The sequence below is a fragment of the Epargyreus clarus genome, unplaced genomic scaffold, assembly GCF_041222505.1.
Source record: "Epargyreus clarus isolate Ecla_fem2 unplaced genomic scaffold, WU_Ecla_fem_2.2 ptg000003l, whole genome shotgun sequence".
Lineage (NCBI taxonomy): Eukaryota > Metazoa > Arthropoda > Insecta > Lepidoptera > Hesperiidae > Epargyreus > Epargyreus clarus.
In genome coordinates, this window is record NW_027332211.1 from 8595831 (window position 1) to 8619433 (window position 23603).

The 23603-nt window shown below is 31.6% G+C and overlaps 3 protein-coding genes across 11 annotated transcripts in view; 2 read left to right on the forward strand and 1 right to left on the reverse strand.

Moving 5' to 3' along the window:
* Window positions 1–735: 735 nt before the first annotated feature.
* Window positions 736–14553, forward strand: Hsf (Heat shock factor). Of its 9 annotated transcripts, none has more exons than XR_012103451.1 (10): window positions 736–985; window positions 1896–2354; window positions 2579–2782; window positions 2912–3110; window positions 3275–3890; window positions 4087–4155; window positions 4863–4968; window positions 8702–8777; window positions 9093–9937; window positions 11483–11562. XR_012103451.1 is itself a non-coding variant. In XM_073086999.1 (10 exons), exons 1-10 carry the CDS (start codon window positions 881–883, stop codon window positions 11659–11661), a joined length of 1968 nt encoding a protein of 655 aa, XP_072943100.1. In that variant the 5' UTR covers window positions 736–880; the 3' UTR covers window positions 11662–14553. The 9 variants fall into 9 exon arrangements, 7 of the variants coding, with proteins under 7 accessions (XP_072943100.1, XP_072943116.1, XP_072943130.1 ...); XM_073086999.1 differs by having other exon boundaries at window positions 3389–3890; window positions 9869–9937; window positions 11483–14553; XR_012103450.1 differs by lacking the exon at window positions 11483–11562 and adding an exon at window positions 10273–10756 and having other exon boundaries at window positions 737–985; window positions 9869–10221.
* Window positions 14530–21020, reverse strand: LOC140752700 (uncharacterized). Its single transcript, XM_073087037.1, has 3 exons — window positions 20861–21020; window positions 17480–19216; window positions 14530–17338 (listed from the first exon to the last, which is right to left on the reverse strand). The coding sequence occupies exons 1-3, from the start codon at window positions 20876–20878 to the stop codon at window positions 17093–17095; spliced, it is 2001 nt and encodes a 666-aa protein (XP_072943138.1). The 5' UTR covers window positions 20879–21020; the 3' UTR covers window positions 14530–17092.
* A 2375-nt stretch (window positions 21021–23395) lies between these two features.
* Window positions 23396–23603, forward strand: part of L (zinc finger protein Lobe) — a 79231-nt gene continuing 79023 nt past the window's right edge. The window contains exon 1 of the mRNA XM_073087046.1: window positions 23396–23526. Coding sequence (XP_072943147.1) covers window positions 23487–23526 — 40 coding nt within the window. The 5' untranslated portion in view covers window positions 23396–23486. The remainder of the gene's footprint in view (window positions 23527–23603) is intronic.

Genomic DNA, 23603 nt, shown 5'->3' on the forward strand with positions numbered 1-23603 from the left:
AGATATTGCAATTTTAATATATAGACATTTTTATACTTATTTAATTCTTAATATTATGTTTATTTCAATCAAATCCAAATATTATATTCAAAGCAGATTCTTTATAGAAACTTTTTTGAGCGACATTAACCTTAACTTTAACGCTTCGCTAGATGTTTAGTTATAGAAAAACGTATCGTATTGATATTTGGAATATCACATATGGATACTTGTTGGCACAGAATCGTTTAGTACAAAGCATTCCTATCGGGTTTTCTTCTCTATACTAGTTATATGCAAAATGTTTAGAGGAAAGGCGCGAATAGTTTGTTGAATTGACGGTTCGAACCTTAAACTGTTTCGTAGCTGTTTTTTTTTATGTAGGACACTCAAAAAAATACCAAAAAGCCTGTAAAGTTAAACATTATGTTTGACATAATATTTGGGCAAATACGGATTGCTATTTGTTAATATTAAGCATTGCCAAGTATTGCTAGCAATACGCGGCAATGTTCAGTCTGGTCACATTATTACTGCTTTTTAAAGTGATATTCATTAAAATACTGTTTATAAACTAAATAACATCATTGAAGCATTTTGTAAAATTAAATGTAGTTATAGACATTTTTTTAAATGTTCAATGATCATATTATGTGAACGCATTATTTGAGAAATTATGTTGGTATCAACGATACTTTTGAAAGTGTGCGTAAATATAATGTTTACCACTCACCACATAAATATATTAACACACAAGTGACAGAATTGTGTGAATGTGTTAGTTATTAAATGGCGATTCGTTCGTGGAAAGATTTCAATGAATACAATTCATAGGAATATTTAAAAAACAAGTATCTATTGAGATAATTATTGAAAAATCGGTGTAAATTAAAACTTTAAAATGCGTTCAGTTGTGGAAATAGGTGCAAGCGTTCCAGCTTTTCTGGGAAAATTGTGGAAACTAGTAAATGATCCGGAGACGAATCATTTGATTTCATGGAGCCCTGTAAGTGTAATATTGTTATTTTCTGATGTAATATTGGAATTTTTCGATATTTTGTTGCTTATTGCGCATATAGCGGTGAATTGGTTGTGAATATACATTAGAAAGTGTATATAGGTGCCTACTACAAACCAGCTGACAGCCCGTCCGGGCTTGATAAATAAATAGTTAAGTCACGTTTTGTACCATGCTCTCGGATTTCAAGTTTTGAATAGCATTGCAGGTGCCTACTCGGTTTCGTTATACATTGCTTAACATGTTGTTTTTGCAGATAAAAGTATAAAAAGTACTGCCTGCTAATTATCTTTTTCTTTTGTTTATGCGATGGACTTCTTGTTATTGTTGCGAATTATATGTATTTTAATCATTTATTTGATTATTAACAGGATATTTATGATATAATTACAATGTTTTATTGTTAGGTGTGTGTATCTGTATACACCTTGGGTATTTATCCCCATAGTTAATCAAGGCCATTATATACTTATATATTATGTAAGAATGTAATAGTAGAAAGTTGGCATGAAAAATATAATTTTACAGAAAATCCGTAATGTTTAGTTCATGGTTACTTTTTATTGTAATGTTGACTTCCGGAATGGCAAAAAAATTAAGAATGGATGTGGCGAGGTGATCACAAATATGTATGTGGTTTATGTAAATATGTGGGTAAAAAAATTATCAAACAAAATTATAATGTTTTAAAAATTGTAATTATGGCAATTTACTGAAAAGAATATTACTATGTAATGTTTCTGTTTAATTTATTATATTAAACCAAAATTAATATATAAATTGCTAAAAAATCTCAGATTTATTAATTATTATGAAGGGAGAGTGTTGAACGGTTTAACCATGGGCATATCTCGTTAATAACAATAACAACAATAAACCAACATTTAATTTATTATAGGGAGGCAAGACATTTGTCATAAAGAACCAAGCTGAAATTGCAAGAGAGCTCTTGCCACTATATTACAAACATAACAATATGGCCAGCTTCATAAGACAGCTGAATATGTACGGCTTCCACAAAATCACATCTGTTGAAAATGGAGGATTGCGTTATGAGAAAGATGAGATTGAATTTTCACATCCATGCTTCATGAGGGGTCATGCATACCTCCTGGAGCATATAAAGAGGAAGATTGCAAACCCCAAGTCAATTGTAACTAGCAATGAGAGTGGTGAGAAATTTTTAATCAAACCCGAGCTTATGAACAAGATGTTGGCAGATGTGAAACAAATGAAAGGCAAACAAGAGAGCCTTGATGCAAAGTTTAGTGCAATGAAACAGGAAAATGAAGCCTTATGGAGGGAAGTTGCTATCCTCAGGCAGAAACATATCAAACAACAACAAATAGTAAACAATGTAAGTAAAATAACATATCATGGTAATAGGATAATCATAATAAATGAAACTTATGAAAATCATAAAAATATCAGAGTTAATTTTAAAAGCTCTCTAATTACTATACTTACATTTTTGACCGAAAACAATTTGGTTATTGATACACTAGTAAATATGTCATGTTTCCTGCCAAGTAGAACAATATTGCTTCAGGTTTTCATGTGTCAATGATTTGTTCATTTCAGCTCATTCAATTCTTGATGTCCTTGGTACAACCAACTAGGGCTCCAAACTCTAACGGTAATAATGTTGGTGTTAAGAGGCCTTACCAGTTAATGATAAATAGTGCTGCACATATCTCTGGAAGTGGTAGCTCTTATCCTGGTAAGCTGAAGAATATTAAACTTGACAAAGACACAGTTTTAGAAGACCTTAATGAAGACAATATGGTAAGTTTTTTTTATAATACTAAAGTATAATAAGTTGTTAAATATTGTGGATTTAAAATTTATTTTTAAAGTATGTGAAAAATTGTGTTTTTCTGTGCATAGTTACTAATGTACACTTTATATTTTTAGGAGGATGGCCCAACTATTCATGAACTTGCACATGATGATATCCTGCACAATGAAGTGTCTCAGGATGCAATGAACGCTGCTGACTTTGTGTCTGTAGATTTGTCTAACCCCTTGATAAATGCAGCTTATGGCAACAACAATCAAGTATCCTCTTTACAGTATCAAGTAACAATGGAAGACGGAGAAGATGTTGACACAGGTATGTTTGTTATCACAGTAGATTTGTTATCTTATTTTTATTTAACAATTTTATTATCAGTTGATATTTTTGTTGTTTTATTTTGAATCATAAAAAACTTGAAATATTAAGTTGGATTTTGTTTTGTTTTATTTTTTGTTTTTAATTAATTTTGATATCTGTAGATGGTAGCAGAATAATATACCCCAGCCATAGCAATGGCCTATTAAGAACACCCGAAGCTGTACCTATTGTTACATCACCATCTCCTACTATGCCCTCTCCTACATCTCCAATAGGTCAGACGGCTATGGATCAAATTGCTAGCAATGTGAATGTGTCACCCGGAACATCAAAGTGTAAAGCAAGAGCAAATATGAAAAAGAACTTTACAGCAAATGTTAAATCTTTACTTACAAATAGCAATTTCAACAATTTAAATCCAACAGTTGACTTTAAGCTTCCTGCCGAGATATTTGCTAGCGATGATTCTGTCAGTGACGCTGGTGTGGCGGCGGCAGAAGAAGTCAGCGCGAAGGATGTCCTCGCGGAACACATGCTACCTGAGGAACCTGTTGTATCTACCACTAAGGATAAAATGTTAGGAGGAATCAATATAAAATTGGAAAAACCCGCTGAACCAACAAAGCAATCTGCCAAGAAGACAAAGAAGTCTAAGGACAATGAAAATTATTTGAATTTGGCAGACATAAAGACTGAACTACAGGATGATTTTGACTGGAACAATATGACATTAGCTACTGTTAACAATAACACAAATGTGAATAGGTTACAAACTATGTAAGTATTATTTGCTTTACTATTTAATTATACCGATGATTTTATTTATTGTTTATCTTCAACAAATCACATTATCTAACTCCAATATTATTATTAAATAAAAAATGATATAAATAATAAATATTTGTGTAAACCAAGCAATGTTGTGCCACATTCAATTTGATGTTATATGCATGTAATCCATTTTGATATTCAGGTATAGGAGAGATAACATCAATAAAAGCCGAGAGGAATTAGCTTCCCTCTTCGGACCAAATGCAGCCAAGTATGTGAAATAAACAATATTTATATTCAGAATAACATCATCTTTGAAGTGGCCTACTATAAATATTTATTGGAAATCTTGTTACTATTTTTTTTGTAGCCTTCAGTGTCCATTGTATATTCAAAAGTTTAAAATTGTGGAATAATTTCAATAAGTATATGTAATAGACTGCTCTTACTATAAAATGCTTGCGGGGTTATAGAAATGTTATAATAATCAACATTAAAACCAGAGAACTTACTTATTGTTAAAAAAATGGCTGTTTGATGTAATAAATACAAAGTCTGTGACATTTTTGAAGTATTATGATTATAAATTGTAATAAGTCACTACAGAAATGTATTGTTTATAATGTAATATGTTATCTATTTCTTAACATATCATTGTATATTCAATATAATTATTTATGGTTTTATTAAAATATTGAAAGGGAAGATCTTTAAGTTTTTTTCTGAAGGCCAATGTATTTAAACTGTTTTGAAAAAAAAAACTAGTATTAAAAACCCAGGTAAAACTTTGAAGCTTTATTTTCTTTTGTGTATTTTAGTTTAATTACATTTGTTAATTTATCGTTTTTCAAAATGTTAAAAGTTTAATATGTAGTACATAATAATAAGTATGATTTGCTTTGTGTTAACAAATTATTAACAAAATTCTACTGATATATTTGTTACTTATTATACAATGATTATTATAAAATATTGCAGGACAGACATTGACGACCACCTGGATACAATGCAAACAGACTTGGAATCACTGAGGGAGCTTCTTCGTAGTGACTCTTATTCATTGGACACAAATACATTATTAGGGGTGAGTTTATTCCTTATTAGTCCATCCAGGGATCGTATTTTTGAATGAGAAAGGTAAAAGTCCTCCATACTGGTCAAGTGCGCATTAGTGGAAAATTCTTAAAAAACCGGAATTACATTTACGAATACACAATAACAATAATAATTTCGCGCTCATATTTGAATTTGTGTTGCGGTGAGTCACGCACACTAGTGCGCAGAGCTGTAAACATTGACGCTGGCGGCCGTCAGGTTGGTAGCACCGGCGAAGTCACGTTGCAATCAACGTGTTGGGTCCGCGTGTGAAGCCTTGTGCGGCTTTTACTTAGGTATTGTCGTGTTGTTTTGCACTCGCGGGCCAGCCGCCTTTGCTACGTAATGTCGGGTCGATTATATTATAATATCATAACAATGCTCGCATATCGTTCTGAATGAGGCTTGTCGTTCACTTTAGGTTCAAATCTAACAATCAACTTCAATTATTGTTAGTATTGTTGTAGGTCAAGATGTTCTGTAGGTATTTATGCGATTGAGTAAATATTATGCAATAATCTTTGCATACCTACCTAAATATAGATGTTTCATGATACAGTCATAAACAAGATAATTTAGGGTAAAATTCAAAATTATAAATGAAACGCAATTTCTTACGTAATTTGAATGATTAAGTATGTAAGATTTTTTTTGGAAGGCTCTTTTACTTGTCTTACGGTTATAAATTATAATTACTTCATCTTTGGTAGTTACTTTATTTACCTATTAAAGTATATCATCCTTGAAATTATAATAATAAGTTATATACAACTATGTATAGTATTAGTATAGGCTAAAAATGAATCAATTATACATGGTAGGATACTCGTATCTTATGGAAAATTACAAACTCAATTAGATAATATGGACTCTTAAAAACATTAAATTAAAAAATTACTTAACGTTTCTCTCTGTGCTACATAGACAAATTAAACCTACACCAATATATCATACTTGCTACCATAGTTTGTCACATTGTTTTTTTTTTGGTCTTTTTTTTTTCTATCTTTATTTCTTTTTTGTCTGTGAAGTTTGTAGGTCTGGATACAAGCATATAAGAAAGGGTATAGCCTTAATTATGACCACATGTTATCACAATTATGAAATTGCATGCAATTTGTAAATTGCGCCTAATTTGTTGTTTCGGCTCGAATGAGCATTTCATTTGCCTCTGATTTAATTGATGTTAATAAAACAGTTCAATGTTTATGATATTTATCCGTTGTATTTCGCTATTCTTGTATTCTTCATTGAATACTAAGATGAAATATTTAAATAATTACGATATTATAAGCTACTTGCTGAACCGGCAAACTTTGTACCGCCTCAAAATCTATTTATCAAATATATTACATATAAAATATAGCCTATGTTACTCGTGGATAATATAGCTTTCGAATGGTGAAAGATTTTTTAAAATCAGTCCAGTAGTTTTTGAGCCTATTCATTACAACCAATCAAACAAACAAAGTTTTCCTCTTTATAATATTAGTGTACATACGCAACACGATACGAATGTTAAGTATTTTGACGGTAGATTGATTGTTTAGATGTAGTAAAGATTTAGCCTGGATTTATGATTTCATACGACATAATACATACTACATAATAATACATTTATATTTAACACGCAGAATCTGTGACCTACGTTTTTAATAATTATTTCATTAGTATTCAGCTACTATTTAGGTCTTGTAATACAATATTTTAGTGTTCTGGTTTAGAGTCTAGCATATTTGTGTATAACGAATTGTTGAGGTATCCGGTATATTCATGGTATATTGTATATAAGTAGTTTATTGTACTACGTTACGTATTCATTAGGTAGTATTCCACTAATAAATAAATCGTTAATATCTGCATTGCTGGTAGGATCTTCATTAATTTTGTGTCAATAATGACAATTTCGTTATGAATGATTTCGGGTGGACAGTGGACACTATGGGAGGTATGATAGTTGATTCTCCTGCAAAAATCGATGTGAAAAGCCCTGACCTGAATTATAAAAATGAAATAAAATATGAAATATGAAAGGGAATGTAAAATTTTGTTTCGAATTTCAAGATGCCGCTTACACAAGATGCCTTACCCCAACTTAACCAACGAAGAGCGCAGGTAGAAATCGCAAGTTACAATATTCATTAGGGGAGATCCACAAATTACGTGAGATGTTTAAGGGGGAGGGGGGGTCGAGTCAAATCTCATCTAATCTTACGTTGGAGAGAGGGGGGGTCTCGGCAAATATCACGCAATTTTTTTTCTTATTGAAACAAAAAAAAACTATACTATTTTGACCCATTATCCTGATTCTACATGCTTAAGATTTAAGCATAACTGTACCCTCACTGATTGTTACAAGACGAGCTAATGAGTTACTGTGCGCAAGTGTCAACGGCTTAGAGTGGCTAGATGAGAACGAAGTTGAAGGAGCAGATGATTTTATTGAAAATCATATGGACATGTTGGTTCCAATAGTCTCTCTTGAGACCACGCATGATTCTCCATGGACTGAATTAGAGTAGATTTTTTTTTTAATCGCATTAGTTACGATTTAAGTATTCTATTGTTAAATTTTTATTACACTTATAACTCAGCAATATTGATTACTAGTCTTAACTAGTCGTAAATAAAAGTACGAAGCAATTTTTTCTTTTCTTTTTACAATAACACTCCAACACGTTTACATATTTAAGAAACGCACATTTTGAAAAATCTCACGTGAGATTGGGGGATGGGGGAGGGGGTTGAATAAAATCTCACGACATCTCACCAGGGGGGAGGGAGGGACAGAAAATTCAAAAAAACACCTCACGTAATTTGTGGATCTCCCCTTACTTCAATATATTCCACGTAGCAAATTTTAATCTTTTTTTATCAAAATTGAATACTGATACCAAAGTGCGGAGAAACCACTGGCTTATTTTCATTTTAAATTGAATTAATACAAATCCCCCTATACCCTTAAACTTTTGTTTACATATTTATGTAATGTAATAAAATATTTATTTAAATTAAATAAATTATTATATTATGTACACTTCAGATAAATAAACTATTGACCTATGTATTTTATAACATAAATGCAAGGGTAAACTATGTTCGGCATACAAACAATTTTTTTCATCGTCTTTTAATTTATAATCAATGACTCAATTTTGTGAAAATTGCTTTGTTATTTATGTTATGGATATGGTCAGAATGGTACCATTCATTAAATTTCTTGCTAGGTAAAGATTGAAAAGTACTTTTAGAAGTATGTAGGGTTCATCGCACCTGCGTCACAGGAAAAATCCTACTGCCTAGTTGCGTGAATGTAGAAAGCGTTATTATTATAGGGTTAGCGCGATACACTGTATTTGAATAACAATTTTCGGCAAACTTCATTATTTCTGGTTATTCATTCGACTTATTAAGATCCTCCACACCTATATTCAAAATTTATTGTACTTCCATGTTTTAAAAGCAAAATTATTAATAATAGTTAATTAAAGATTTTGCAATTCTTGTTTTTTGTTACATACAAAGAAAAAGAATTGGAAAATATTTGAGTTGCAAAATTTTGTAAAATAATTTTTAAGGGTAATAAATTTATAATTTTTAAGACACTTCAAAAATAATTTATTTAATTTATTGTATGATTAAAATTTACATGATTATAAATTGCTAATAAACAATATTTTTATTTAAAATGATTATATACATATATGTGTTGCTTTTTCCAGTTGTTCGGGTCGGACGATCCTTTCTATGGCCTGACTTACAATCCAACTGATGACCGGGCAAAGACAAGTGGCAATGGTAAGTTTATTTGATATTCAGTATTCAACTAACCGATACTTTATACCCATCGTTGCTCCCCAATTGAATAACATAGTAAGCTAATGGCTAGTCATGAATGTGTATTTGTTGAATGACAAATATGTATGGAAGTGCATACCTACATGCTGTACAGGGGACTTCTGTCGACTATCCACAGCTTGTATTACCGAGAAACCCGGTCTGCAAAATAATATTCTAACTTTTAACACTCCGCCAAACACCCGTCAGGTACCTAAAGACTGAAATATAGCATAGCATGTGTGAGTTATTTTTCACGTTTATGTTAAATTGTAGATACAACCAAACAGTATCCGATGATTGATTTTGATTGGCTGATTGGTTGCGTCGACACATCGTCCACAAAGTAGCCTGTGGCTACCTCGTCTTTCAAGAGTTATGCAATGCTGAACGCCCCATGTTGTTGCGGCATGTTGGACTTGTTTTCGGTAAAAGTTGACCGCGGGGACGCTCGCTAGCCGGCTGCGGTCTGTGATAGTGTTAGGCGATGGTGTCAACACGCATGATCCTCGATGAAACATGTTACCTACCGTTAGCTATAATATGTTAGTTGTAATCGGAAGAAACAGTGTAAACCAGTACGATGTTATATATACCATTAAGTTTAAATATTGACGTATGCATGACGATTATTTGATAAAATATTAGGATGCTGGCGCACATATTGCTTCGAGTATGTATGTGTGATAAGGCGACTATGATGTGATGCAGTACCACAAATTGTCGAGAAATAATGTTATTAATTAAATTTTTTTTCATAATGTCGTTCTTATGTTAATCGAACGATATTCTGAAAAAATACGAATAATATTAGTGTGTCTTGTCTACGAGAGATTTATCGTCTTCTGTTATGGCAATCGGTTTGTATTCCGCAGCTTAAAATCACGAAGCATAAATATGTGTGACATCGTTATTGCCTTATCTGTTATGGGTTTATTCTCTTTGGTGTTTAATTCTATTTACGGATAAGTTTTAAAAATAAGGTTTTAAAGATATTATTAGTACTTCGTAATATTTAGGTTGTTAAGTAATTTTTTAATTGTTAATTAAAGCAAAGAAGCTGAAAGGTGACGGTTTGAATGTCCGCTGTGACGACGAGACGCCGTTTACTGAGGACGATGGTACTAATTCCAATATTACATGACTCATTATATTTCAAATTTAACATAGATAGGTTTGTGGTAATTTTGCACGATTTTATAGATTTTTGCTTTATTCGTCTCTGGGAATTTTATATGCGAAACGTTTTTTTTTGCATGTAGTTCGAAGGTAAGGCTGCATGGTTAAATACCAACATTATATTATCTGCAAAACGTACCAGAAATATTGTATTTATGTACAGTTATAATTATGTTTGCTATTCCGCTATGGTTGTAGTTTTTAATGCAAGCTTAATAATATTAATGTAATATAATTAAATTTTAATTTTGCTAGATTTTAGCGTTGTAATATTAAGATTAGGACGCGAATAACGTATAGAATTTAGGCATGGAGTGGTATTATTATAATGGAAATATAATAAGCATATATTTTACCTTTTCTTATAATAAGAATGTGAAATAATATATAAACACAATATTTGTGAAATTTATTTTTTTAAATGTACATATTTCATTGCAATTATCATGAAAATAGAATAAACAATTTTAAAGTAAATTAAGGTATAATCCGATAAGGTTTTAGCATATTTTATCGCCCTTTATATTGTGTTTTGTTAAAATTATAAATTTAAGAACGTAAATTTGCGCTTGCGATTTTTAGTGCATACGTTTAAAAGTTAGCTAACAATGTCTACTAAAGCTCTTGTCGGATACCTATACCTTTTTATATGTGACGCATTTAATTTGAGACATTACTTGTAGATGGTCATACTTTTGTACCAAGGATCAAACGAAGTCGTTAGAAGCTTTATCAATTAATTTAATTGTAGTTGCTCCATTTAAATAAACGCTTTCTACACTCACAGCCCCACACTAGGATTCCCTGTATCGTGGGTGCCATGGACACACACATAGACAAATACACAAACACCCAGACCCAGAAACAGAAATCTAAATTCATCATTTAGATATCCGTCTGGCCGGGGATCGAACCCGGAACCCTCTGCGTGTCAGACCGGTATGGTGACCTCTCCGCCACGCGGGTCGTCCAATTTAAATATATTTTGGGTTAACAATACGCTCAGTATAATTTATGTAAAATATATTTTGGGATAATTATCCCGCTAATTTTCTTTTATCACGTACTTTAATAATAATTATGCAAGTTAATAATTATTTATGTACTATATAAAATATGATATTAAATTTTATTATTCCCCAGTTAACTAAATATTCTTTAGTGTTGTTTTTGAGTGCTCCATATATAACAACAAGCTTTCATTTATATCTATATGCCTCATATACACTTAATATATAGAACAATTTGTATGAATATTATTGGATAAAGTCAAATAAAGATTTTTAGTTACAATTTACACAATCGATTAAATTAAAATGTAACTAATTGTTTAGATGATCGATGAACCAATTAGCACGGATTTATATAATAATATAATTACTTAATTATATTAGTTCGCTTCCAATTAGACTAGTGTAGTTGCGAAGTAGTTGAATGTGACAAATGTTGCAAATTGACTAACACTGTTTTTCTTGGGTAACTTTCAGCTGAAGGGAATCAGCTAATCTCGTATACAGGAAATATTCCAGACTTTGAGGACATGAGTATGCCCGACTTGGAAGCGGATAACTCTGAGCAGCCGGTTATGGCTCCGAGCCCGAGCAGTTCTACCTTGAACACGCCTCAGGAGCCCATCAGATCGCCTTTCAGCGCTCTTAAACGATGAGGAAATGCCAAAATTCGGTCACGATTCCCTGGGAGGTGACTGATGAGCGGATCATTCACATTTTATGGCTTCACATTTAATCACACTGTCATCCATATTTATAATGTTTGGTTGTTGTTGTATTTTTGTAAATTTTGTTACGTTTGGTCTTAAGAGGGATTATGTATCTTGTATAAATATAAATGTAAGATGCATTGGTCGAAATGGATCGGTTTTGTTAATGATTAAAAATTTTATTGAAAATGTTTTGTTAAATTTCTGATTGTTCCTTGTGATTGTAAGATTTTAATTTTTTATTTATTTGTCAGTGTTATGTTGAAAAAAGGTATCATATCCTGCATTACCGTTCATGTGTAGTTATTTAAATGTATAATATATATTATCCCTCGGATATATAATATTCATAATATTACAGAATTGATAAAAAATGCAATAACGATGTTGCGAATACAGTATCATTCAAGGTCTGATTATTTCAATACCATTACTCTTGTAAATCGATGCTGTTAGATTTTCATTTTTAGATAGTTTCAAGAAAGTAAACAATAGATTTTATAATTATCGTCATTTAGTTTTCGACTCCCTAAATAATAAATGCAACAAGTAATACATTCGAACATTTTTTTTATCGCTATCGTTTTATCCTTAGTAAATATCTTAGCATTTAATTTGCTGAACAGTAGATTTTGCTCTATCACAATTTTATAGTTTAAATGTTAGATTTTATTATCCTACAGTAACATAATAAAATGCCAGATTTATATATTATTATCATCATCAAATATATTATTTCAATTAAAGTCTTCAACTTTCTTATAAATAAATGGGGACAATGATATAAATATTTACATATTCAAGACATGTGTCCGTTCTGGTGCCTTAAGATTTATCATAGTATATTATATATCACACATAAACACGTTGTTGTGCTATTTTTGGTACATCAGCAATTGGTAGTATAACTATTTCATAATAAAAACGGTAAAGTATGTAATGAAACTTTGGTAATTTGACAAGTAATTTCGGTTTCAATAAACAGTTTCGTTGTATAAGATTATTTCACTACGTGTTTATCACAAGTAACGTTTATAATAGTTGAAATAAATAATAATCTTAGTAACGTGGATATCGTATGTATAATTGCTTTATTATAACGCCGGTCGCATCGAGGTTAAATGCCGATGGTATTATAACGTAATTATAACACAACTGATAATTTGAGTTTTTGTCTATTTTCTTAAGTTTATTACTAAGAGACGCTAAAACACCAATAATAATATTAAGTGATAATTATTATTCTTCATTGTGTAAACTTAGGAGAAAATAATCATACTTGTATTATAGGACAATAACATTTTACAAAAAAAAGTGCATAGATATTACGGAAGAGTGTTTTAAAAAAGGAATGTTATAAAATTAATAAAATATTCACATAACTCGAAGCTTATTAATAATAAGCATATCTATCATTTTAATTAATTTGCATACTCACATTAAATCCATTTTTGAAGTCTATTGGCAATAATTTATTAATCCTTAGGAGTAATAAAGTTGCATGAGGCTGAATCATCATGTAGATATAATATGTGGAATTTCGGTCATAAGTACAAAAAAACAGTGTCTCAAATTTTTAGTGTTTTAATAAATTGTCAATTCTGTGTTTTGCAAGGAAGTATTATTGCGCATTTTATGATTCCTCATTATAATAAGTGTTGGACAATTGTCCTATGCTCAAAGCAAGTATAGGTTTTAGCTGTCCATCTTAACGCATGTTATCCATATTAAGAAAATTTCTACTCATTGGTTTGCTTTGGACAATTCAAAAATAGGTATGTGGTAGCAGAAAATTACACATGCATTTAGGTCGTAGATAGAATAAAGATTTAACAGTTGCCGTAAACGAACAAAATGACTTTGTATTCTATAATATTTGCGTACATGAATTAATATATAATTTTAAATTTGATACTTGAACTTTTGGAAAAGTATAATTATCTATTATCGTTTGTATTAATAATTAATCTTTATGTAAAAATACATTTTTTAACGCGTGTCAAGTAACGTTATATTAAACCTATTCCTGATGAGATAAGAAATAATTACTGATATATACAAGACCTATAACAATAAATAAGAGATCTGGTCGTATTTGGTATTTACGAGCGTTGCATGACAATAGCCGACTTACGACAAATGTATCTGTAACCAAAGCTTGTAACACCAACAATAATGTTTAAAAATTGTAGAACTTTTATTCTAAACGTGTTGTATTTTTGTACATACCTAAATCAAATATTATATAATTGTTATAGCGTTCGTCTCCATATTGGGGTTTGTATGCTTCTTAATAATGAATTAAGCGTTTTAATCCAAGTACCCTTAGTACGTAATCTGTTTACTAAGTTTCTAAAGTCTATCTGGATCAGTTAATTTTTTATTAATCATTTCAAATTGTTTTTTTCAGTTTGATAAATAAATTATTGAAAAAATTAAATATCGGCACTAACCGCAATTTGAAGACTAAATTATTAATAAATCGATATTACTATTAAATCTATTTTACAATAGGAAGGCATGTTTTAGAGAGAACATGAAAATTGTTAAAATTGTATTATGGTGTGTATCTAAGTTTACCGCATTGTTCGTTACTTGTGTGCATATTATTTTCAGGATGTATTTTGTATAGTCATTCTATTGTAAAATAGCGTAATACTATTGCATATTGTGTAACTTATAAAATACTACTACATTGTATAATATCATTTTCATATATTAATTATGAACAAAGTTTGTTAGGTAAAATAGAATATGTTTAAATAGGTATATATATTATAATAAATTGTAAGTTATTTTTAAATACGATTCTATACTATAATAAAAGATTAAATCAAATTATGATTTTTATTTTGTCTATAGCACCAATTTGCAGTGTAATAGCGTGGGTACGTATTGAGATGGGTTGTACTAGGTAAATTTGGGACTAGGTATACCTGTTCCTAGTATTTAAAATACGTGATCCAGAAACCTGTTCCACCTAGTCCCATAGTCTCATTATTTATGGTTCGTGTACGCGACACGCGTACAATCTGGTCTTGGACTAGGTACATATTAAAAGTTGGACTAGGTCCTATCTAGTCCGGTAACATACCTAGTCCCTGAACCTGTTCCAGTAAATACGCCTCACCACTAGTACGTATGTTCAAGTGAAAAATAGGGTATGTTAAAACGATCTGAATAAAAAAAACAGTGTCTTGTGTTAAAAGTTTATAAATTGCAAGTTATGTTATAACAGATTTTTATGAAAAGTGCCTTTACATTACAACATTTTTGACAACTAGTTTTATAATTAATAATTAATATTTTTTTCAAAAATATGGAAATCGAATACTAGTTAAAACCAGTTATAAAGCTTTTCTCTCACTACTTGTCTATTTACAACGAGATTATTTTATAGATTTAACAATAAATTAGCGCATGTAATCGCAAATTATTATAGAGATTTGTACCTAATGTAAATACAATAATTATATCACATAAGCGTATGCACCTACTTGAAAATAAAAGCGTTTTTTTAATTTTTATGCAATCTAATTTAAATATTTAATACAATAAAGCATGTATTTAATACAAAATCATTAAATTCTACCCACTTCATTCTGTTATATATAATATTTTTATGACCAACTATACTTAACATTATTAGAACATAAAATTTGTCTTAAATATTTTGATACTTTTAGAAATCTTAACATAGGTATAACATACCTATTAAACAGAATTTAAGGACTAGTAGTGTATTTTTAGCCAATAAAAGTAAATATTGAACTTGTATACTCCTTTTAATTAGCTGGAGAATTTAATTTACTATGCGTTAAGTAATTATTAGGGTCCGTTCACACAGACCGGCTCGGAGAGCATCGGCCCGCATTTTTCTTTTCACACGGACCGCATGGTATACGCTTGGAATTGTCGAAGCGGAGCCGCCAACTATTTCACACAGACCGGCTGGTAAAGATCTGAAAACGGATGCACTCGGAGCCGATCGGCTGCGCGAGGGAGATGAGCACGCAGTCAGAGCCGGTCGGCTCCTCTTATTATGTCACACGAAGCGCGTTTAAGCATTCTTAGTGACAAATAAGTGCACATGCAAAAATAAACCTTAATACAATGAGGTACTTAAAACTGTTTCTAACGTGATAAAAATCCGCTCTCCTCTCCGAGCTGGTCTGTGTGAACGGACCCTAAGGGTGTAATTTAGGTTTATTTAATTTTTTAATAATAATATAAATAATTTGGGATAAATGTAAATAATATTACATGGATTTATTTTATGTACATAAATAAATGCAATGTGTGATAAGCTGCAAAATCTTTAAGAGATAATGTAATCATTTTAATTAGTTTCAGATCGCTAAAAACAATTAGTGAAAGGTGACTTCGATGTGCCAGTGACGCAAGAACAAATGATGTTGACGTTTTCTACTAATAAATCCCACACAAAAATTCCTTGTCATTAGAGCTATAAATATCGTACCCGGGACCTCTTGCGAGTGAGATAGGATTTGAGGTCATTGAATTCTCGCATGGTGCTTTATTTTCTCATTAATACAGCAAAGCTTTAGCAGGGCAAGTCTTCATATAAAATTGCTGTCTTATTTTATTCGTTATAGATGTGTCTGTGCTGGAATTCACACACAATGATGTAATGATAATAGTAGGGGAGCCCCAGAGGGGATTTCGGACGTCCTCAAGTGCAGCAGATTAACACAGGGGGGACATGAGCTCTCTATATACAGGCGTACGTTTAGTGCAGTCGATCAGATTAGTAAAATATATCGATATCTTGAAATATTCGAGCGAGTTAGATAAGGATTAAATGTTAAGAACTGTACCTACATTTTCATAATGTGACAATTTGAGTGCAACTTAAGGTAATGGGAGAGTCGCACATTTGTAAAACAAAAAGCTACAGAAGGTCATTGAGTGTGATTATTTTTTCTTTGGAAAGAAATAACGATAACGGGAAAGTTGCTGAATCTATATTAAAATCTTACGTGCTCGAGCATGTCAAGGTCACATTTTCAAAAGGTCGCGCACACTTCACATCCGAAATGTCATTATTTTAAAGGAAGATTCGTTTGGGGTCACTTAATTTCCGATCTGAATATCCGGTTAGGGTCGGTTACCGATGTTGATGAGCAATTGCGAGAAACATCTTCGGATGAGCTGCAAGTTGCTGTGCCACATACATTAAAAAGTATAAGTAAGTAGGTAATTGTATTCCGAATGCTTGCAATACCTGCCGAAATAAACTTTTTGATTGCATATGTAAATTATTAATAAATTACTTGAAGCTGTGATTTATTAAAGAAACCTTATTGCTTTATGTTCGTGCTCGATATAATATAAATAATTAACAATCATTGAGTGATCAATGTAAACGGAGTTTTCGTAGCAATGTCGGTAATAGTTTTGTCGCTGGAGTCCTGTTCTTGATTCCTTCATTAATATATGGTCCTGGTTTCGTCACTAGCACCGTATGCAAGGTTGGTAGCGCTCCTATTGCACATGCTAGGTCAGCTGACATGTTTCGACAACCCTGAATATCTAAGAACTTTAATTTTTCGCAATGGGTTCGTATGGCGTGCAATGTTGTGTCGGTAAGAGGATTACAGCCCTGTAACAAGTAGAAAATGTGAATATAATGGTATATAAATATTTGTTCACGTGTTTCTGAGAGAAACTGGAAAATCACTGTTATGTATATTTGTCTAAGTTTTAAGAACATAATAGAAACATAAAATCATTACATACTTACCCTTAGTTCTAAGTATTGCAGACGTCTTAAACCTTTAACAATTACTTCTACAGCTTCATCTTTTAAATTGTAGCAGTCCATCAGATTAAAATATTCAATACTGGGGCAATTTCTGACTAGATGCTCTACTCCTACATGAGTTATCTGTTGGCACCTGCTCAAGTTTAAGTTCTTCAATTCCTTGAATGCAAATGCGTACGTTAAGCTTACATCCGTTATTTTATTACAACCACTGATATCTAATTCTCTTAGGCTTTTTAGTCTCGCTAGGGAAAAGCCGCTATATGAATCTAGGGATAATTTCTCGCACATCAGCATCACATCACGCTTTCTTTGTGCATCACGCACTATTTCTTCTTCGGCTCTAGATCCCAGATGAATCTTAAGGTTGTTGATTGAATGGTCTAAGCTAGACATAATGGGGCCGTCGTCATCTCCTGCCGATTCCAATTTTCCCATCCCTGTTAAACCCGCGTCAGATACTTTATCGCAATGACTGAGTTTCAAGGTATGGAGTAATACCTGGTTTTTAAATATTACTTGAATCGAGGCATCGGTCACTGCATTGAAGCAATAGCTTATATCAATAGATCGTAGATTAAGGAGTTTTTCAGACATCATGATAAGGCCGCTCTGATCCAAGTTTAGTGAATGTACATCCAAGTCTTCTAAAACATTATTTTCTTCTGCACAAATTCCACGCTCCAACCCCACTTTTGTTATGAGTTCGCATTGTGAAATGTTTAGACTTTTCAGTTTCGTCAGTTTTTTTAACTCTGCAATGCCTAAATCTGTGACAGCTCTGCACCGTTGAATATTCAGGTACTCCAAATTGACCAGATTCTTGCAAATGTATACCAATGACTGGTCAGTCACTCTTGTACACAAACCAATGTCAAGTTCTCTTAAAGACGTCTGGTGCGTCGTGAGTGCTAATAAACCGGTGTTTGTGAGCTGGTCACATGAATGTACTCTTAGAGATTCCAGTTGTAAATTTTCTGTTTCAGATAAACGTTTTAATGCCGCTCCATCAATGAGAGTTTTTGAAAACACTAAACGCTTAATGCTTTTAGCTCTTGATATAATGAATTGTAGGACGAAATAGAATGTGAGGACACTTTCTGAAGGATTTTGAAAAGCGTTTGTGTCAGGAGGATAGAACCTTTTTACAAGGCCAAAATGAAATTGTAGAGAACATCCAGATAAATTAAGCTCTTCTAATTGTGGTGATGCTTTTACAAATCTATTGAACAGAGCATCTGTTAAATATTGATTTCCTGACAAACTTAAAATTTTCAATTTGTCTAAACTGTTTGCTACCAATCCCTCAGTCTCCCCTTCCAACAGCCGTCCAGACATGAACAGTTCCTTACAAGTTTGGATATTTAATGCCTCTAAGTTTGGGCATTGTTCCAATATATAGATAAATATTTTTTCACAGATATCACAATTTCTGAGAGTCAAACTTTTGATATTTTCTCCCAATCTCTCCCAAAAACTATTTATCTTACTAGATATTTCCACCTCGCTGAATAAAAAGTTGTAATATGTAATTGCGGCATTTTCAAATATAAAGTGTGGAGAGGATTCTTCATCGTTCAGAATTGATTTGAAAAATATCACAACTTTATTCTTTAAAAATGATCTATCATTTGCAGCAATGTACCAAGATCGGCAAGTTTCACTTGCTGCCTTTCTATCAGATTTGGGTAAAAATTTGAACAGGTGCACAAGAACCTGAAAAGGAAACAACTATTATATTAAACAAATCATATTGTCACTGGAAAGGCTAAAGTCATAAGACACAAAAGGGCCACTTTGCATGTTAGACTTTTAGCGTTTCCATTGACTGTATGTATTTACCCTTTTTTAGATTGAGTCAGGGACTATAAATATGTACTAAATAATTCATATAATCATTTTAATATTCAACCGAATAGCTCAAATAAATAACATAATGTATGTTAAAAATGTACATACATTTTTAAGGTATATTATGTTATTTATTGCTAAACATGTACAAATATCTAAGGCCATGTCTATAAATATGGCCTTAGCCATTTTGTTTGGCATTCTGAATTTGGGTTTTATTGTGGCAAAACCAACCTTAACATATTTTCTAAATGACAATAAACATAGTATGTATATTTTTTTATAGTTTTACCTAACGATTAGGCAGACGTGTTACCTGATGGAAAGTATTATGGATATTTACAACACCAGAGGAGTCGCCAATGCATCGCCGACTTTGTATTAGAGTTTTTTTCTGCCTTTTTTGAAGAACCTCAAGTCACATCACAAAGGGCAACAAAAAATTGAGTTTTTATTTCCATGTTTTCTTTTGAACTTTAGAGCAATACTTGTAAAGTATACTTTAAATTGCTAAAATATTTTCATCTGGGTGTTGAAGTTTAATATAGAGTTAAAATAAAAAAGATAAAAGATAAGAGATAAGGCTAATATGCATGCATAAGCAAAATTGAAAGCAAGTGCACTCAAGATTGCATATAATCATGGCCAGACAGCAACTCAGATAAAGTTTAGGAAGAGGATCCAGTTAGGCTTGCTTCTAAAGAACACACTAGATAGTTGAAACTATGAATTGAACAAACAACCCATAATACAAGAAACTTTTAGTAAGGCTGTGTGAGATACCACTCAGTAATACTTGAGTATAAATGGAGAGTTAATCTTTAATAATCTTTGAATTCAGGTTTTTGGTTAAATATAGCTTTGCTAACATCAACTGAATACTAATTAGTATTAGAGACATAGAGAACTAGAGGAATATTCTACATATACTTTTTTATTAGTCATAGTTCCTAGGCCATTCAACACAGTACTATTTATGTATTGTGTACTACATCTAAAGCCATACAGAGTTTGTCTTAAATCAATTTAACTTAAATTTCAAAAGATATATAGTCATTTAGGCTTTAAATGTTTTTTTAGACATTACTTGTAGATAAAATTGTGTATATATAGTGTATCGATAATTGAAACTTATTTCCCCAATAAGAGGTTTCCTAAATCTTATAAAATATCAACTTTATTACTTCTTGCCAAATTTTCTTCATCGAAAATTTACGTAGGTGCCCAATATGCGGAAGTATCTCTACTTATTTCTGTCTAGAATAGAACTTATGCTATATAAACTTAGTTTAAACTATTTTTATTGAACTGCATTTGTTACATTAGTCAGTAACAGAAAAACTACAGGGACTTTACAAATTAGAAAGCCAGGAAGTAATTCATGAAGGTAAAAAAGATACTTTAATCGAGATCACGTGAAAATGATAACTAACTCAAAAGGCAAACAAAGAAAATCGTAATATACTGATGTACGGTCTTTTTTGTAGACAACAACAAACAAATACGTACCTCATAAGGTAACTCCATTTTCGTATAATGTGATAATTGTTTCACAATTTGTTCGATTTACATTATTTACAATACAAATTATTTAATAAAACCCACAACATTTTTGATCCTATTCAACTTCACCTCTACATTTGGTTTGTTTGTCAAATTGACATTTCGACAGCTGACGGGTGACCTTCATTATCATTGACAATGATATATTTATGGTCGCGTTCAGTTTAGTGACTGCCTTTGTTGATGTTTTTTATGAAGTCCAATTCTATACCAGTAAATAGTTTTTAATCACAATCATCGGTCAACCTGGATAGTTTAATTAATGTGAAGCACATTTTTATTAATGTTTATAGAAAATAATGTAATTGGCTACTTGACACTTTTTGGGAAACTGTTTTAATGAATTCATATACGTATTATATATGCCTTTCATTGATCATTTTTTCGAAAAAGGGCTATTTATTAATAAAAAACATATTTTTATTACGGTAAACGGAACGTTACGCCAAAACAGGCGGTCAAGTGTCATTTCGTAGCGTGACGTCAACACATTGAAAATATAGAAATAAACTTCGACGTTACACATACTTCAGGTTTCGATGTGATCGACAGGTTTCGATGTAGTGACGTCACATGACATTTGAGGCAGCACTGTCGCCGTTTTGGGATTTAAAATCCACAGATAAAAAATCGAAAATTTCTTTTTAAAAATTAAAATACTTAGAACATATTAAAAAATAAACGAAATACTGCATAATTTATGTTTACTTATAAGCTATCATATCCAACATATTTCATATTTTATTGTTATAACTGTCAAGTACCCAATTGTAAATTTATTGGAAAGTGTTAAGATTTTACAGAATCTAGCCACTGAACGCAGTTCAGTATTATTTTTAAATTCCTTTAGAGCAGTCCTTTAGGAAATGCTGAAAGAGTTAAGAACATTCATTACATATAAGATACTTCGCCGCCTTGAAATTGAATGAAGCCCTAAACGGCTTATTAGTAAGTTCTTTTTTTTAATTCTTGTCAAATAAAAACATCTTTAGAGAAAATTTACGAATAAATAACTAATACTGCGTAATTTATTTAATTAATAAATAATTATTTTAAATATTTTAGGGACATTTGAACACGGAGACGTGGCAAAACTTTTTTACGCAACTATCTCATTTCTCAAAACTGGGTACATTTTCTTGTTAGGAGTGAGTAATCTTTACTTATCTATGATTCATTTACTTATCTATACATTTTATATTTAACAATCTATTAAAAAATCCTGTATATACGAATTTATTTAAATAGGTACAATTACATGGCTATTAGTAAGTAAATAGTCCAAATTACTCAGAAAACATTTAAATTTAGTCCTCCTACGACAGCGATGGGCTTATTTAAACCAGAACGTGTAGCACTAAGCCCACGTGCTACACGTTCTGGTTTAAAGGATGTGGCAAGGTTTGACTGGGTTATAGAGCAACAAGGTATGTAACTGATAGCAACTTAAGGCAAAGGTAACATTTGAGGTATTGATGGCCACCAAGTGTTAGCAGGATATCAGGGAGCCCCAATGTAAACGTGAAATCCAAACTGTATTTACGACTGTTTTTTACGTTTCATGTATTGTTGATTCTATTTCAACATAAGTTTAATATGAATGGAAAATTAGAACATTACGAAACAGTCATTCATTGTCGGCGGCTAAGAATATGTTTGGTTTGAACTTGGCCTTAGAATCAAATTCAGATTCTGTGAATTAACATTTAAGTATCTAATATACCTTCCTATTATTAAATGTTCGTTAGGTACATTACTTACAACTTTTAAATATCACAAAGATAACAGTAACCGTTTACTTACGTTTGTGGATAGATGGCGTAAGCATTCTATGTAAACAATAAGAATAAGAATACTATCCGATCGAATCCGTTGGGACTGAAACATTTTATAATAAAATAATAGAATCTTATTTCAAAAGTGCAATACTAACATATATTTATATTTATCATGAATTAATATTTAACCCATTATAATATTTAACTTATGATGCACTCGGAAAAAAATAAACTGAAATCGAGACAATATACCTAATATTCAGTTTTCTATAACACTAATTTTCTTGCAAAGTGCGAATTAGAAATTACTTTTGAATTATAATAACACTAAAATGACAAAAAAATGTTGTACCTACACTCTACAGTCGTACACTAATAAATGTGTAAGAGAAACGTTGTTATGAATTAAATTTCCACATTTACTTACGTTTCTCATAAGAATTTGTGTTACTAAACTTCATAAGCTACAAAGCGGCTGGGTGCAACCCTAATGATATTAAGACAATGGGTGCCAGGAATAAGTAGGCAGGCCGTCTTGTATGAGTTTGCGCGGCAGGTTAAATTGTTATTGCCACTTGTTGGGCGCCAGCAAGCTCAGTAAGCGCGGGGTGATCCGCGCGCCCGGCCTCGTCCTGTCGTATCCCGTTACAGGCAGACACGTAAACTTCCGATGAACTTTACCGTAAGTGATCTTTCCGGAAATTTAGACTCGGTGTTTTTCAGTGGACATGGATTGATACGGTTTTTGAACTAAATCTGAGATTTGTATGGCTGTGTTTTGAAATTATACAAGTATGTCTAGGAGGAAACAAGCGAAACCACGATCACTTAAACGTAAGTTAAAAATTTACCATTTCTATATTTTGTATGTATTAATATTAAAATAAATCTAAGTTTTCATCTAAGTTTAT